General features: G+C 41.3%; 1 protein-coding gene across 2 annotated transcripts in view; it reads left to right on the top strand.

The window, feature by feature from the left end:
* The window catches only part of Ephrin (ephrin), a 173,173-nt gene that overhangs the window by 142,138 nt on the left and 11,681 nt on the right, over nt 1-19,354 (top strand). Inside the window, exon 1 of one of the 2 annotated variants that reach the window (XM_011310123.1) lies at nt 12,163-13,247. The exons of the other annotated variant lie outside the window; for it this stretch is intronic. Within the exon in view, the coding sequence (XP_011308425.1) occupies nt 13,129-13,247 (119 nt within the window). The 5' untranslated portion in view covers nt 12,163-13,128. Of the gene's footprint in view, nt 1-12,162; nt 13,248-19,354 lie in introns of those variants that run through there. 2 annotated transcript variants of the gene reach the window in all.

Here is a 19,354-nt window from a genome sequence, read left to right as displayed (position 1 = left end):
AGAGTTTGCAAGAGTGCAAACGTTTTGTCCGTCCCGTCTCGTGATCCTGAAATATTCAAGGATCGTCCAACGACCCTCGCATGTCGCCGTAGGGATTGACAAATCAGATAAAAATCCTATAAATTTTTTCCTCACCGCATAATGCCCAGACTATCACAGCAATTGTCACCTCGGAAATAACTGTGACAATGGCACTGATAATTCAATTCTAAAAATATCCGGTCAAGTTTGAGATGTGAATATTTTTAACGAGTTGTAGATTGAATGGGCAACGGGGAAACCACAGGACAAGAAAAAAATCAGATGAAAGATTATTATATATTTTTTTCCTCTTGCCCTTCCCGACAATCTGATCAACTCTAGGAATGCATTAGCTCACCACCTCTTCCTGCGGATCACACGTTTCCTTCAACCGTTATGCCTCGGTGCATTCGCAGAATCACCCCTGAATTTATTTGCATTTTCCTCGTACATATTCTAATTCACATGAGCATGCGCCTGATACATATAAATTACGAGCAACACGACTGCACACTAACTGTTCACGTCGGGAACTCCACCACAAGGATTATCATCGTCTCGTCAAAACGAGGGTAAAATGATATCTCTACCTGTCAACCTCCTAGTTTATCTTGTCAAAGTGGTAAAAGTCCCACGTGAAATGGATTTTTTACCTTCAATTTTCACGTGGGTTTATGGATATCCATTCGGTCCAGCATTTGAGTGACAAATGTCTCATGGCGCTACCTACACCAGCCAACATATACCTCTCAAGTCATTTCAGACTACTGTTCGAATGAGATTACCCAGTCACACGATTCCAATCCCCAGATGACTGAGTGCGATATACAAACAGAATTTCAACGTTTCAATTTCCTCCAGTGATTGAAAATCCCCTGTACCGCCGAAATAATCACTATTACAAAGAAAAAAAAATCCCTGTATAATTGAGTATAACAAAAAATAAGGATAAAATATTTTTCTGTTTCAGGTGAGTCACTGGAGATCCATTAACAACGTAGTGGCAATTGATTGAGAAGCTATATAATACACCTATAAATAGATATACATGGGGTACAGAGTGAGTGTGGATCCCATTAGAACCGCACCCGCGCCTATAAACGATGGTAGAGGAAAAAACGATAAAAAAAAAAGCGCGAGTAAAATAAAATAAAATGGCAGAAGGAAGAGATAGGTTATGTACTCTGGGATATCCCACGCGCATTCCCCTGGAGCTGGGGGAATGATTGCCAATAAGAGAGAAAGAGCGAGATATATTTCTCCTTTGGCGTTGGGCAATGGTTTGAAGAGGCAGAGAGGCTTTTGGTTTATTGAAGAATGCCAGTGGCAATAACCGTAGGTGAAGAGAGAAGAGATGTATATGAAAATCAAACGGAAAGACGAGCTATATGGTAGGATAGAAGTTAGGGGGATGAAGTCAATTACATTATGCATATGACCGGGGCGTCGCGTCCGGCAATAGAAGAAGCAATCGTTCGCGAGGAGCGACCACATGCCACTGTGAAATTAACTATCCTATACCTAGTTGTACTTAATGCAATAACTAATAATGTACCGGGTATTTCATCTGTGAGCCACAACCTTTATCTTCATTCATTCCATGTATGAAGATACGCGGTCTATGCAATAGCCCTTCGAGCTTTTCTCAATTCTCCTCTCCAATTCGCTCGCATCAAAATATCATATCGCATTGCTCGGAATAATTGCGGAATAGCGGTGACATTGTCTCAAGAATAATGGAGAATAAGGACGGGATGCTACGGATGGCTGACAACGTTAAGTGTTACTGTTATATCTCGCCAATAGTATTACACGCACTCTAAACACGTGAGCAATGATTCTTCATGCACGTACGGACAAAGAGCTATTTGAGGATTTTTTTTTTTTTTTTGGTTGGGTTTTTATGGATTATCGCGGGGGATGTTTAATGGTGGACAGTGTGACGTACAAATGCAGATCGATGATAGATCGTGGCTAGATTCATCTTGTATGTTAATCATAGGAGGCAGGGCGTGCGACATGCAAGACCTTGATATAAATTTTTTTGAACGAGTTTACACACGCGATCTTATCCCCTCATCTGTATCTCATACATGTTATGTGTATTTAGCACTTATCCAAGGTCACAAAATGAACAAGAGAGTAGACAAGACTCGAGTATTAACGATCCACCGGTATGACAGAGTTTATCGGTTTGACGTTTGTTGAAAATCCGGTTAATCGTTGAAAAATCGAACAATCATGGAAAAATCATCGGGATCGTGGTAAACACTTGGTTATGCAGGAATGGGAAGTGAGGTGAAAAAAAAAAAATGATGATTTTCGTGTGTAGTAAGGATAAGCCAATGTCGGAATGATGATTTACCGCGATTATGGCGATGCATGGCGGATGCTAAGAACGAACGGCCATCTTTGAGGTGAAATGGTTAAAGTGAAGAATGTAACACGATCGAGGGTGGGCTTATGGGTGCCCCGAGATGAAAAGCCCTTTTGGTATCGTATTCCTCGTGAGTTTTGTATCAGAAATGGCTGCCTACTGCTGGTGTTGGTTACAAGAACCCATCAGCCATCTTTGGGTGACTTCCTTCTCGCGTGCTTAACTTTCGTAAGGCTTTGCCCATCAGGGTTGGCCGGCGATGAGAATGGATACATTATATACCTATATATTTTAATATATAGTCCGATGTGTCAACCTGCATGTACAACCCAGCCCTTCATTACTTCCACTAACCTTCTTTCTCAACCCGATAGCCACCGCCTACAATTAGATGAGTGCGATAAAATTGCTTATATTCACGTGAAATGTCCATAACCACCTCAGACTATTTAAAAGATCCCTCTCCCCTTCGACGAATCGAGGGAGGGGGAGAGAACAAATTAAGGAGATTGAGGGGAAAAAAATGATGGAATATTCAGACAGTGGCCTGCGAGAAATTAAAGATAGAAAGAAATGCCGATTCGATGATATATCGAGTCTCTCTGCACGCGTCCTAAAATCCCGAAGGCTGAATCGACACGCAAAAATCCTAGACTGTATCTCTTTGGGGTGGGGTGGGAGGAAGGGGCCCTCCCAAAAGCGAGAAGAAATCCGCCAGAAATGCGGCGACATCCCGTGGCGAATACCATCTCATCGGTTCACTTACAAATCATTCCAGCTTGACTTTTTACTGGTTAAAAATGCCATCTCCTCGCTGAAGCATAATAACAGTGAGAGCTTCTCTAGGAGATAGGCCGATCCGATAATTATAATGGTCGATTCCCCTGGTATGGACTCGGCGAACCATTCAACTTTGCCTCCATTATGCCAGAAAATGCTCGTTGCATAGATGACTGGGGGAATAGACCAACAGCCACAGGAGAAGGAAGACATTTTTATTTATCCTTTTTTTCTTCATTTTTTCTTATCGTTGCCGTCGTAAGATGAAGAAATGAAGAAGCTAGGGAGAGATGTCTCACAGTCATATTGATCCTGGAGTCAGCAACAATGTCGCCAAGCAAACGATTCGGTGGTGATAAAGACAGAAAAAAGGGGTAAGGGTGGTGAGGGAAGGGGGATGAGGAGAAAAAATGGAGAAGAAATCGAAGAGTCGACGGGGGAGATACAGAGGATGGAGAGAGGAAAGAGGAGTAAGTCTAAACGAGGGCGCGAGCAATGGAAAGAGGTTTTGGCAGGCTAACCCGTCGAAGAGTGGTAACCGGAGCTGCTGCGTCCCTTCGTGTATATATACCTTGTATATATACACCCGTGACCTGCTGCGGAGAGGAGAGCCCCCAAGAGATTCGATCGGAGGGGCACGCAAAAGTGAGTAACGAAGACCCAGAGTCCGACGTGTTACGACCACCAGTAAAATTCCACTGATCCAGAGAGAAAAGAAAATGAATGAACAAGAGGTTACGATAAAGTTGGGATAAATTGTCCAAAAAAATCGGTTAAACAAAAATACCATAAAGGGATGAATATTGAAAAATTGGGGGAATCGTGCGGAAAAAGTGGCATTTTTTTGTCGTCACACCGGGCATTACAAAACGTCGAAAGGGGGTGGCAAGAAGGAGCGAGAAACGTGTGAATGAAACGGCTATCGCATTTCATTCTCACGCTTGACAAATTCCTTGTGGAGGGCGAGCGCACTTCCGGCGCTCGCGGCTCTCTCCTCACCTCTTTACCTCTTCATGCTAAAAACCCTCACTCCTCCGGGTTGATGGGCCCTCGCGCGACCCATATCAGAATTACATTCCTTTGTTCAAACCGCACAGGCGTGATCAAACACTACTTTTTTTTCTTTCATTTCTCTCTCCTCCTTCGCCCCCTTTGGATTGAGCCGATTCAAGTATGCCCAGAGAGTATAAACAAACTCGCTTCAGATCACGACTCTTTTTGCCCGGTCAGATTCAAAATAAAAAGGCAGAAGAGGAAAAAAAAAATATATATATATTTTTTTTTTTTCAACGGTGGGGGCGAGAGGTACAACACAGTGAGTGAGCTCGTCATAAAGTTTATAACGCTCTCTCCGCGGCACCGAGAGCTTCCTTATCACTCGGCGAGGATCTCCGTAAGGGGTTAAGCCCCAAACGGGGCACAAGGAAGACAAGCGATCTGGATGTTGGATAAAAAAAAATTTCTGCCGGTGCAACCTCCTCTCGTTGGCACATATATACAACCGCATATATATATGGTATACGAGTTATGAATATAGTATAACGGGCAAGGGGGAGTGTGTGAAAGAGGGAGGTGAAGGCAAGGCGAGATGCGGGTCGACGATTGGTCGACTGCACCCCTCGCGTGCACACGTGGGCGTGCAAGTACGTGCATATACGCGGGTGTTGACGCTTTGACGCGTAGTTCACACACGGTGGCTGTACCGAGAGTTGAAAAAAAAAAGGAGAGAGAGAGAGAGAGAGAGAGAGGGAGAGGAAAAAAAAACAGTCAGAGAGGGAGAGAGGATGAGAGAAAATAATAAGGGGGAAGAGGGAAAAGAAAGACTCGGCAAGCAGCCCGGAGGGGTGGAAGTCATTCTTCCTCTCTCGCCTTTGTTTACGTTGGTCCGATCATTAAAATGGCCGCCATATCGAGGCCTCCTCATTGGCTGAGGGAGTTTCCTACACTTGGGTTTTGTTCCCCTTTGGCATTAACCCCCTCGCACTCATCTCTCTCCCTCATTCCCCCTCACCATCTAACAGTCATTGTCAGTGAATGCGCATACACGCATCTAATGATTCCGCGTAAAGAGCGCGTACTCGTGAGAAAATCATCCAGAATTTTGGCGGCTTGGCAAAGGAGAATCACGCCACGGTGGCAGGAGAGTAGAATAAAATTGGGTAAAATAAAGTTAAATAAACATGGCCAATCACGCGTAACGATTTGCGCCTGGGACACTGTCGCATTCCAAAATCTTGAATAAGTTGAGCACCCGGCGGCACTTTATTTCGTTGGAAATAGCCTCTCAAGTCTGCTACCACCGTCAGCCCGAATCAGGATATACTGACGCTTGCTATTCTGTCACGTGGAGGAATACATCGTCGCCTTGATTCTCCTTCGGAGAACCTTCGGTGGTTCGTTCGGTGGTACCTTCGGTGGTACCTTCGGTGGTTGGTCAATGAGGGAGAGTGAGATGAATGCGAGAGAGAGAGTTGGTGATACCTGAGGGCCAAGGGGGTTGGATGATGTTGCGTATAAACACGTGTTTTTGGGGGATTAAAGGGGGAGAAGGGGTGGAGGGCGGAGGAAGTGTTCGAGTTGTGTCGAGTTGGCAGGTATAGTGACTGGTTTCTACCGCTGGGCCCATTCGACTACAAACAAGCCGTATTCGCCAAATTCAGAGTTAAACTCAAACTGAAAACTGCATCAACCTGAGGAATTCATCCTTTCGGGTGCCTTCATTCGGCGCTGATTTATACGCCCGAGAAAGTTTTATATTTAAATTGAAAAAAACATTCCGCATTTACTGGCTCGCCATTTCTTTTATTTATCTCCTCTCTCCTCACTCCTCCATCGCAAATTGAAGGTATTTACATGGCTCCACACATGCTACAAAGTATTTCTGTGCTTTTCGAGAAAAAAAAAATCTATTATGTTAATTACACAAACCAGCCCGCCAATGGCATTCTAATAACCGCCGTTAATCATCGAGAATCTTTAATAAAATCACCGTTATTATACCTGAAAATACGTATGGGATGATAATTTAGTGTCTATTTAACTATAACTCGGAATGAAACGTCTTCAAAAATATGTAGAAAGTTAGTTGTTTCAAGTGCCACATAATTATACAAGTCGGATTCTCGTAAACGGAGAGAGGAAAAAAAAAGCGAAAAGAAACTGAAAGATTTGAGTCCGTGCATTCCATCTGGGGAAAAAATTAAATGAGTCTAGCGTGTTTTTGCAGTGCACACCGATCATTTGATTTGTCGAATAGGGATGAGAGAAAAAAAAAAGGGGATGGTAATTGCCAGGCAGCGAAATGCGTGTAAACTTTTTTTTCCCCGTGCAGGTGGCTACCACAAGCGAAACGGAAAGGGACTTGAAAACGAAATGTTATTCCAACCAGAAACGTTGAATGTTAGCGTTGGAAATAATAGAGAAAGCCACGATATTTAAACACCAACAAAACTAGCCAAGCATCGGGAGTGAATTGCGAAATCGCAGAGACTCCCCAAAAAATACTGGGTCTCTGGATACGATAGCCTGCCATTTTCAGTCGTCAAAATATACCTCTGTTGAGTTTTAGCCTCTGGGGGCCAACGATGAAACCTCTTCAGCTTTTGTCCGATTATCCATTAAAAAAGAAAAAAATCCCGTCTAGCCGTTCATTCCAATGGACTCATTTTTTCAAATGTCCAGGTTCAACTCGTAAGAATCTTTATTATTGGTGGTAACAAAAAATTCCCCAATCCCCCAACAAACGTGTGGGAATCATCGAAAAATATTTGCCTTCAGGCGGTGGGGTATTATCGATTAGCTCCAAAAAAAAAAAAAAAACCAAAAAAAAAAATGTGGTAGCTGTAATTGCTCGCTCCACGATTGAGTCAGTAGCTCATCGGTATTTACGTAAAATCGATTCTCAATTAAACCATTGTCTTTGCGGTCAATGGCGGTTGAATTTCCATTCACCCAAAATCCTTTCAGTGCCCATTTCAAAGAATAATGAATATTTTATGTTACTCCTATATACTCGAAACTCACTGGCATTAATGTACCAAGATGAAACTCGATCATTCTCTTATCTCACACTCATTAAATAGAGGGAGAGAGAAAAAAGCGAATTATGCTTACGTGTCGTGAACTCATATTATCCGAGATTAATGAGAAATGAGTAATCGAGATCCGGTGGGTTGCGCATTAAGACTCCCGAGAAAGCACATCGTCAATTTATTAAAATAAAAAAAAAGAACAAACCCGAGAAATCATCGGAGGTAGACTATTGCAGCATAATATAAATCTGCGACTGTTTTTCCAATAATCAAACTCAACCTGACAATCGTACCGTGGGATATGAAAAACATTAACCAATTTATGTCATAGTGGAAGTAATAGCTCTCGTACAATTAATTCGTATCGTGTCTAGACAATTATGGAAAACAAGTCTTGGGGATCGGTTGTGCAACGTAACTCGGCTATAACGACTCATAAAAAATTCATCAAGAAGACTAATTGCTATTAATGACGGTCTTGTGGGTAGAATCAAAAAGTCAGTGGTTTGAATGAAAAAAGTTGATAATACTAAATGCTTGGATACACTGTAGCAACATCGTGGCAAGGAGCTCGTGACTACAATGCAAGAGCCCAATTCAAGTTATCCAAGCAAAACTTTCTCTTGTGCTATCGTCAGAAGCGAATCGCGATCGGTTCTGAGTCATGATCTCTTGCTTTACAACACAGTAACTTATATCCTTCCGGCTCCCGTGGAACATGTATCATTGTTTCTCCTCCTCCCCCTTCCTCCAATTTTTATTTTACCTCTCGTATTATTTTTACCTTTTTACCTCTCAAAATCCCACACACGATTCAATATTTTATTGAACATTCGGAATAATCTATATTCAACGGTGGTTCTCTTTTGGGGAGGAACAAGGGTCAATCAAAAAGATCTTAAAATTCCGGATGGTCAAATCGTGAGTCACTTTCAACTGACAACAATATATTATATGGGCGCGAACAAAAGCGGTGTGAACACACGATAAACAAGTTAACTCGGCGTCATTAAGCCCAATTGCAACGAGAGGACCGCAGTAAACCCTGGCGACCATTCCATAAACTCACCGTACAAAAGAAACTAAATGACTTATTGATTCGAAATAATCAAATTATTAATATTAAGTGACACGTAACAAAAACTAAAATTGTGCCATTCATTTCTCGGGATGTGAAAGCTGGGAAATCCAGGGCAGATATTGATGAATGGGGATAAATTTTTAACATTCTTTTTTTTATAAATCCGGATAAAAGGCCGAAACAAAGTGAATTTTATCCGGATGCAAGTTATAAATTGGAGATTTTAGAATGTAAAAAAAAAAGTGATACATTTTTTTCGCCTCTGCTGAGAGAAAACGAAAAGTCGAGAGAGCTTGAATATTTTAACAACCAAGTCACATGAAATTAATACCGATTTTGATACTGAGAAATCAGGTCACGTTCTGAATATTCAATGAAATTTTTATTTTTTATTAAAATAAAAATTCAAGCCCGCACTCACGTGCAGTCGATATTTATTAAAAACTTGAATTCATATTTTAATTTTCAAAACCAGATTGAAAATTCAAACTGTCTTCGAATTGTGCTGCCCATTAACCAGAAAAGACAAATTTCTGTTGAATTTCGAAGATAGATGGTGACTTTCACGGGCGATCTGATCCAAAAAAAAAAAAAAAATGACAACCCACGCCATAAAAAATTCCACTGCAACCGTTATTAGAATTTGAAAAAAATGTGTAAGACGGTTGTGAAACGATTCCCCTGGGAAGGGCGACGATAAATATCAAACAGAATAAATATCGCCGAATGATTTCACAAATATCAACAACGGTGGGAGACGATAAAAAAAAATAATATGGGGTGTAACGCATGAGAAAAACTGTTATCGATGAAATTTGATATAGATCGGGGCATTGTGGAGAAAAGCGGATTATTAGTGGACGATGATGAATGATTGAGCCACATGAGATGCCAGTATATGTACACACATTTGAAATGAGGCCCTCAAATACATGGTAACCCAAGAATGGAGCAAATAGGGGAGGCAGGGGGATGAAACAAGCCAGAATGACAGAGGCAAGAAGTATTTCGTGTGCATTAGTTCGGGTTTGTACGGTGCGGTTTGAAGAGGGGCTAGACGATGAGATATCGGGGAATGATTTCATGGGTTACATTCTCTGGGAGCCCCATCCAGAGATAGAGGGGGGCCCATCTGGAATAATAGAATACCTTTTGCCATTGTGTATTCGTACCCCACCCCCTACAATTCCTCTTCTTTCTCAATTCTTTTCACCAGTCCAGTCAATGTCACGTGGATAAATACACGAATTTTCGTCCGGCAATGAAAACCATCCACTCATTTTTTTACACATTCATTTTATCATGAAGAATTTGCCTCCAGCACACCGTGAAGTATTGCCGTGCAAATTGTTCCACTCAAGTCTGACCTCCCTTTGGATAAACTACAGAGAGAGAGAAAAAAAAATGAGAGAGCCCCTGGAAAATAGAATCATGTGAGAAAATAAAATGAAATTTCAAATTGCCAACGTCACAAATGCGACCTAATTTCGGACGGGTCGCTTTTATTCTACGGTTAATACTGGGATAAAATTTCGTTACCATCGTGTCGCTTCATATCTTCATCCTCAAAAGAGTAACAGTATAGAGAGAACTGGAGAAAGAGGCGAAGCTTATTGCTTGTTGGGAAAATATAAAAAAATGAAGATGACGGGGAAGAAAAAGTGGGGAAAAAAGGAAGCTCGAGGGATAAAAAAAGGAGAGGAATAGGGGAAAGAAAAATAACATCGTGACGACGACCGTGACTCTATGGCGCCAATGATACTGCTGGAGAAACTTTCAAAAACAATGAGGCAATATGGCTCCATTGTCCTCCCATCGCTCTGAGCTATCGGAGGGGGATGGAAAAAGAAGAGAAAAAAGTTCGAGTTAAAAAGAAGAAGGAAGGAAAACTAGTCTCCACTTATTATAAAATAAACATTAGGAGAACCCCCTCGGGAGAGTCCCTTGGCAAGCTTCTTAAGGATACCCGGTCAGTTATTGTTTGACCTCGGTGGGTTTCGCAGTTGGAAGAATCATCCCCTCGTTGACTGAGGTCCTGAAAATGCACTACTAAACGCACCTGCCCCCGTAAAATAATTTTCAAATAACCTCCAGCCCCTCTTGTTGGTGCCCTCAAAGTGAAAACTGTTTAGTGGCCCGTCAAAAGACCATTTCAAGAAAGTTTGTGTACTTAGGATTCGCCTTATCCCTATTTCCTTATTTCCTTATTTTCTCGTTTTCATTTGTACAACCCCACGACAAAATAAAGAATGGAAAAAGGTTCATCCACTCGCTGCATCTTGACGCGTGCGAACACTTTGAGAAATTTTTCGACAAATATTTGTTGAATTCGGTATTCTATTGCTATAACCCAATGCTAGCAACGTACGAATTACCCAGTGACTTACATATTCTGGTAATGCAGTGCATTGTATTTGGGATATTCGATTTTATCGGTATGGTATCCCTTTCTCCTCTACATGTGATGCTGTGCAACTGAACGACAAACGCGTAGCTCCTCCAAAGGATAGATGTGTATCGAACGCGGATCGAGGGTCAGCGATCGGAGAGTGCCGACCTGCGGGGCCTCGAGAGAGTTTGTTTGAGAAGGATTTAAAATGTTGGACTTACCGAGCGTGACTTGACTTTATTATAAAAGCCCTCCCACTTTACTCCTTTTACTTCGATCGCCTCCTCTTTCTCCTCTCCTGTAATCTCAAAACGAGTCCCTACCCTACATCCTCCTTCAACCTATTCCCGAGCCTATCCCACCATCTACCTATATAAACATTTTTCAGTTATTCCCATCATTCGATACGAAATTCACACGATAAAGTTATTAAAAATCTATGACAGATTTTTTCTCTTGGAGTCATCGATTTTTTTCGATCGCTGGCTCGACGTGGGATGGACCAATTTATTATCCGATGTCCACTAATCAGTCCCATTGACATTTGTTTAAATTTAACTGGACAATAATGAAAATATGTCCCCACGATGGTTTACAGGAAGGATTGAGAAGATAGGTAGACTCGATAGGTTCCCACTGAGCGTTAACTTTTGTCGTACTAATGACCAACATGACTGGTCCGTGGGTAGATACCGGTTCATTTCTCCATTGGTCGGATAGCTCGGGAGATATATCTGTCTAATATCATCCCGAGAATGCCGGATACACGATGGCGCCACGCAATATGCCCCACAGCAGTGATTCTACAATTCACAATTTCCCGATATCAGGCTCTAATAATTCGATTGAACCAAATTAATTGGCGAACCAAAGAATCTAGTAATGGAGTTAATTCAAAGTGGAATCGAGACGTCGTGGCTGTCATCGTTAGCACCCGAGAGAAACGCTTCCGAGCAACACTCTCGACATAAGTGGCCCTCTAAAGAAAGAACCGAAACGTTTTAAAAAAAAAAAGGAAGCGGAAAAAAAAGCGAGAAAGATGAAAACAGAAGATACGAAAGAAGAACGAAAATGACTAATAACCGCGAGTGTCTTTAGGACCCACCGCGAAACAACTACCGAACTTGCCGCAGTTTATGTTTTTCCACAGCAACATCAGCAAATAGCTGGTTCATAAAATTAGATTTTGCATTTTTAACCCATAAAATTCATGACAAGTCGAATGATTGAGTGACGGTGGATAAATGCATGCGCACAGGAGTATTCAACTTTTGTTAATATATCTGCAAGCATATGGGAGGAAAAGTTCATCCCCTCCGAGTGTGTTTGAGTGAGACAGATAGATTTTTGAGTGGGGGAATGAGGAATTTCGTGGATGTCCGTGGGTTGTCGGGTGATTCCGTAGCAGGCATCGTATCCGAAGTGAAACGACGAAGCGCTTGGTGCCGACAATCCCCTCGGCCAACAGACGCGGTTGCGACTCCACTCGGGAAGGTCGTTATTAAAAATCACCGAGATATTTCATTCAATAAAACTCATATCTCCCGTGCATATTCGGAGCCATTAACAACTATCACAATCGTCAAAACAAAAACAACCCAGAGTAATTATTCCTGTTCATTGACTTTTATTTCTGTTTATCATTTCTGTGAGTGTTTGTGTTTCATACTTTGATTGGATATTGATAAAATCGAGTGTTCGCTGGTCAAAGAGGTGCTAGAAAAATTCTCGTGCGAACTGAAGTTTGTGGAAAAAAAAAAAAGAAAATAAAAATAAATAGGGAAAAACAGATAAACGCACTCCCATGGTGTTATTCATTGTGCTAGTAGTTACTCCGATGTGCACATGGTAAATGGGTGAATAAATAAAGAGTAAAACTCGGTATCGCGTGTACATTGGATTGTATCTATTGATTTGGATAATTCAACGCGTGTGATAAACTTATTCTCACGGTTGCAGAAGTGAACGCTATTATTGTGGATGCGTTGGAGGCAATTTAGAATCTTATCGTAAAACGTAGACGGAAATGCAAAAGACTTCCGGCGTCTCCGGGGTAAACGCCAGGGTTGACGGCATGCGGAACAATAGCTATTGGATTTACCCGAGTACAGTGAACCAATGAATGATCAAAACCATTGAATAAGACTCACTTGTCGAGTCTGAGTGGTGAAAAAAAAAAAAAAGAAAACGCTAATCCAAGAGAAAAATATATCCCGATAATATCCAATGAATGGAGAGATACGTGTCATCATAACGGAGTTGATAATCGGAGTGGATAAATTATTTAAAGTGTAATAGTGTGTATGGATGTGGTCGGTTGGTTTTGGTGGAAGGTGGATGGTGGTAGACAACGTAAACGACGAAGGTGGTGGATATATTGATAAAAATATCACTCAGAGTCTCCAGTGTTCGCCAACAATTGAAATACCTTGGTACTCGTTTAGTTACGATGGTGTCCCCATCATGCGTTACTCTGGTTTTCCTCATTTGTCTGCAAACTGTACTCCTATCGACAGTGAGCAATTGCGCAAAAACCAGCACCATGTACTGGAACACAACAAATTCAATGTAAGTTACAGTATAATCTGTATAAATTGTTATTATTTAACTCACTGGATTATTACCGATATGTTCATGCGTTAAATACCAGATGTACATTCAATGCCGGCCTCTAATACCGCGCGTTCAATAACAAGGGACTCGTGAAAATCCCGTTCTCATGTGTAATAACATATATTTATTGCACATATATGATGTTTAAGTCTCGGAGATTTCGATGCTGGTAACGCAGCGCCCTCACGGGCACAGGTATCATCTCTTGGTTTGTCATAAAAGCGACAAAACGAGATTTTTTTTATGGTGTTATATATTCTCAGCACTATCTACCCATATAGAAATTCCTAAGACTCTTGGAAAGGGTTTTCTTATCCACTGGCTTTTTATTTTTCTACTCTCTCTCTCTCTCTGCTTTTTTTTATTATCCCTAACGTGATAGCTCTCTGACTTGAAAACTCGCCTGCCGTCGGATCGAATCTCTCTACACTCAAAACTAGAATCTACAGCGTGTATTATGCAAATTTAAAATTCCACCGCTGATAGGACCATCAAATTATTGAAGTGTCTCGGTTGACGGGTGAATATTTATTAAAACTCGTTTTACCAATGGATAAATGTACTTTATACCCGATGAGAATTTATTAAACATTGAATTCGCATTGTTAAACTCACAAACATTCTCGATATGTCGTCAATGCGCACTTATCTCCCCAGCATATAGCTTTGACCATTTCCTTGAAGAGAATTCCTGACAGCGGTGGACTTTTTCAATTTATATATATTCAGCGTTCGTTTCTCGATTCATGTAAATCACTCTGTCCGTATGTACTCTCCGTTCCGTGACATGGATACTCAGTGAAAAATCATACATCAACAGTGAAAAAAAAAAAGACGAAGAAGAAGAAACAACCCAAACAAATAAACGACACAATTACAAGTGGGAGGAGAAATTACTCTGATGAATCAAAACGCTCGGCATTGTTTGGCGTTTCCTTTTTTTCATATAACTTTTTCCTCCTTCCATTCACATTCTTCAACCCCCGAACAAAAGATCGTTCCCATTTTTTTTGTTTATTCTCTCATTCGTACTCTTCTTTACGGCATCAACGATTTATTTTGTTCATTATCTCCTAAACTGCCACCAACACTGTACAAAACCGGAAGTCAAGGAGGCAACGGTTACACGCCCACGTACTGCACGCACGTGCACTTTCTCGCGCCCTCGACTTGCTCACATTCCAGGGCACATTAATATTTTTACACCATCCATATTCATGATTTTTCATATTCCCTATCCATCAGAATGATCGCAACACCTAAATAATGTTATCACGATTAAATAAGATGAGGAGCACTGATAGATTGAAAAAACATAAGCGATCATTTCTCTCAGCCCAGCTGTTTCCTGTTGGAAAACAGCCCCTGGATTTGAGAAACACGATCCCGTGGATTTCCAAAAACCACTTGTGAAATATCTCTCCCCCTCGACGAGAAAAAAAAAAGCCGCCCAAATCTATCTGGGTTTTTTAAATAAAACCCTCACTCGGATATACCGCACCCACGGGAATTTGTCGCGTGTATAATTTCATGTAACAACAACAGGGAGGACTCGAATCCCCGTAATGTGTCCAAAACACGAAGGGGGTACAAAAAAAAAATGGAAAAAGAGATGATCGCCAGTCATATACATATAGAGTGATTCCCACAAAAAAAAAAGTCCCAATAATTGTTGTATCAAGAATATAGCCGTCATCTGGCCCCCGACAGCACCCATTCCCTCACAACGTCTGGTTTTTCATCATTTTTTGCTTGGGTAACCCCATGAGACCCCAAACTCGACCAACCATGAAGATTTCAGCGAGATTACGTAAAATTTTAAATTAAGATACCCGTGGTTTTGTATCCTGTATATCTAATCCCCGAGAGACCAACAATCGGTGTAAACTCATTCTCCTGAATTTTTTTTTTCAATTCCCCCTTACTCCAAGGACTGGAGCAAGATTTGTAACTAGTGTACCGATGACACAATAGAGATTTCCGCCCCATCACCCACCGGGGGTAGAGGAGCACCCGGAAGACTCCTTCGGACGCCAGTCATTTCTTTGTGGAGACCCCGAGACACACAAAAGCGATAGTGAAAGAGATAAAGACGAGTGCTCTGATGTATGCGAGGGTGAGATGTACATATAACTGGGTGCATGAAGGGGGTGGGCAAAAGGGAAACAGAGAAGAGGCTGGAGAAGAGAAAAAAGTGAGGAGAAAGAAAAAAATATATATGAAAAATGAGAGATAGAGGAGAAAAGGAGGAGAAGAATGAGATGGATGGTAAGACTGTACAAAGTGCGTATGAGGGCACGGACCGCTTGTAAATCCATGAAGGAGATTGCGCCCGTAGAGTCCAGACTCGACCGGCTCTTGTATCCGATGTAACGTGGCAATGGGTGGAGGGAATTTAGGGTCGCACGAGAACGAGTAAGCGAGATGAAGATAACTGGGGGTATGAGCCCAGGGAAAAAGAGAGGTCCAATGAAATCTGCAATTTCACATTATTTTTCTTTTTAAACATCCCACTGAACAATTCACACGTGTGTGCGCACGGGGTGAAGATTACATGAAAAATTACTATCCCACCACTAGAGTCATTGGTTCGAAAATTTCCATGAATTTTTTCCTGCAAATTTTCCAAATTTTCGAATTTTTCCAAATTTTCGAAATTTTTTCTCGAACCCCGGAAGAGCAAATTTAATCCAAAAATTATAAGTGAGTGATAATTTTTTGATGGAATTATATCTTCAATATATTCAAGTTATATTTTCAATATTTATTATTGGTGAGCTGGGGATAAAATGAAATCGTAATATTCTTACTTGCAATATTTTTTTGAAATCATTGGAGGGGTAATATTTTTATTGGATAAAATTTCGAGCGCTCGCTATATTATTTCCAGGTGGGAGTGGATGTATGTCTAGATATCTCTTTATTCTTGAACGCGGTTTGTTTTCCGCGGCGAGTAGAGAAATAAAAATGAGAGACGGAGTATGAGGATGGAGAAAAGATATTCGCTCATGGGAGGCTCTCTGGGATACACCAAGTTTTTCAAATCAAATCCCTCATTGTCGGGTGAGTAATTCGAGGAGGATCGAAATAACCCATTATCCCGTAATGAGCGGCGCATTCACCGTTTCGGGGTGTTTCAAACGTGTATATATGTACTCGGCTTTATATATGTGTGTATATATATCCCTCTTTCGGGGCGGTGAGCAACCGTTATCCTGCGGCGCTTACACGCACTTTCGTCTCTCATTTTGCTGAGGGATCGTCCTCTCACGAACGTCGCTCTTCAAAGCGTCAAAAAAACTATATATATGTCGGCAAGAAATTGAAAAAGAAATGAGAGATGAGGGGAGAGAGAGAGAGAGAGAAAAAATACAGAAACGAAACATTATTAACCGCTACCACGACGTGCAATTCGACGAAACAAGCACCTCAATGCTTGCACGCAGTGCAAGACTCCTCGATGTTACACCTCCAGGAGGTATTTTTCAATGCTAACCTTGTGTCCGGGTTGAAACACCAGAGATATCCTCGGTTTGGTCCACGTGATGATGACCTTTTTGTCGAGCTTCCGGGGAATTCAGCCCCATCCGAATATCCAACCGGCAAAATACAATCATCTCAGATTGATGAAGTACATGAGTCTCAATTCACCAGTGATTAATCCATATCCATTGGAATAATGGCTGGTTATAAATGAGATACAAGTGAAACACGAGGACCCTACACCTACGTCCTCTCCACCAATTGACAAATGCTCAGAATTTTTACTTATTGAAAGAGATTGAGCAAAATCACTTATTGGCAATCACAAGAAATTGATTGGCTGATCATTTTTATTCGTATTATGAGTTTTTTTTATTTGCGAGTCATTGGGAATGTGAATAAAGCTGTGGAGGAACGTAGGACCTCGGTTTAACACATCTCAAAGTCCCACGATGAATCGTCCTGTTTCACGAGAGATCCTCGAAGGCAAGAAATGCCCATAATCTAGATAACCGGCCATAATAGAATACTGCGAGGAGCTTTCTACCTCGTTGCATCTATTCTCTACCTACTTCTTTCCATTTAACCTCCTCTCTTTCTTTTTTTTACAACTTTAGCCAGTGAAGTTTGATGGTCCCGAGGCACTTCTCCCTTTCCACGCACAAGTCCCGTTTATCTCACTCTCTCGTATACCAGGAAAACCATTCCCCGAGCATTTGAAAATAACATCCTTCAGGTTTTGTTTGAATGAAGATGAGGAATGTCTTACATGGATTCTCATCATGTTCACTTAGGTACCAAATGACACGTGTTTTCCGTGCGTGTCGGGCGTCCACCTACCTCCAACAAAAAAGTTTAAAAAGCCCCAAGTGTGGAATAAAATCATAATAACACCGGGTAGAGAACTCCAGAGGAATAGGCCGAAACGGGAAGCAGAGTATCGGGTGTCAGGTTGAAGCCGTTTTCTTTCACTATAAAGACGTATATACGCCTTGTTAATGAACTCGACGACTAGCTTGTCGCGGATAATTACGTCGATTTCGAGGTTCTATACGGCCTGACCGTTGAATTAGAGACATCGATCGAGGAGATAAGCCATCCGAAGGGAAAAAGAATTACATAGAGCTTGAAAAACGAGGTAAAGGAAAAAATGAGAGAAGTCATCGGAGAACGCCATCTCGCACCACCACCTGGGCCACCAAATTATATTCAGATTATAGGTGTTTTTATATTTTTTTTTTATTTCCATTTTTTCCCTTCTTTTCGTTTCTTTCCCCTCGTGTTTATGCCCGCGGCCTCATCATTCCATCATCCTCTAATTTTGCATTTCGCCCCGCAAAAGGTGTCGCACGCCAAGCCACTGTGACAGTTGAGCAATAAATACCCCAATTACGAGAGAATGAGAAAAAAAAAGGCCCGACGATCGATATGAATCAAATATCGCCCACAGTAATTCACGATATAATGTAATTACCCATCGACTATTGCATAATCACACCACTCGATGATTTAATTCAAGAGTTCTCTGAATACACGAGGTTCAAACTTTCCTCGGGGGATTTAATTTTTTCCTCGACCATTGAATTTCTTCTCACTCGAGACTACGAGCCCGGATAATGATTGGTTTTGTATTTACGTCATGTTGAAGAAATAAAAAAAAAAACGAATCGAGGAACAAGGCTTTGTCCATGAGACGAAGGGAAAGGAAAATAAAAAATGAATCGAAATGAAAGAATGGAGAGTACAAGGAATTCCAGCCATGGCATTACAGCTCTCAAGGAAATTGACTGTACACGCAACAGGCACTTCTACTCCACGAGTATCTAACCATTTTTTTTTTAACAAACTATAACTGTTTTATTTCGAAAAGTCGAAATCTCATCAATAAACCCATTCGGTCTAGACACTTTAATAACCCAGTAATGAAAATTGATGGTGGGAAAAAAGGGGGGCGTTAATGAGCCGTTGTTCTCCATGCTTTCTCGACAGAATGTTGTTTCACGTCGGAAATATGTAGAATACAGGCTAGAAATTCATTTGCCACAGATGATCGGTTAATAGAGTGGAGAACACCGTGAGGAAAATACCAAGTGCAACGCCCCTATGTGAGGATCACATATTCAGAGCCTATTCCATGGAAAAAAAAAAATCCTGAGTGGAGCCTCCACTTGGAAAAGAGGGCAGATGCGGACAGTCGTGTGCAATGGCCCTAAGAAAAAATTGAAAAAAAAAAGAACGAAACAGCTGCTCTACTCTGGGTCTCTACCCTCTACGCCTTGAGTTATGTTGTGATTCCATGGGACGTATTTTTTTTACCACCACTGAAAAGTATATACACGTGTACTCAGCACGCACACGTCATGTATTTCGTAAACACGTGTATAAGCCCCAGCCATCAAGCACTTTTCCCATTCCATCGGTAATTTTAATTTGTTATTTAATCCTCTTCTTTTTCATTTTAGAATCAAGCACGTCAGGCATGATCGATCCGTGTGGTTTAAAGCAAACCGAAACTCAGTAAAAGGAATGAGTCAGAATGAAAAATAAACTTCCGCGATGTCTTGGTTTATTTATTTATT

The sequence above is a fragment of the Fopius arisanus genome, unplaced genomic scaffold, assembly GCF_000806365.1.
Source record: "Fopius arisanus strain USDA-PBARC FA_bdor unplaced genomic scaffold, ASM80636v1 scaffold00072, whole genome shotgun sequence".
In the NCBI taxonomy this organism is placed as follows: Eukaryota; Metazoa; Arthropoda; class Insecta; order Hymenoptera; family Braconidae; genus Fopius; species Fopius arisanus.
This window is presented reverse-complemented; position numbering and strand designations above follow the sequence as displayed.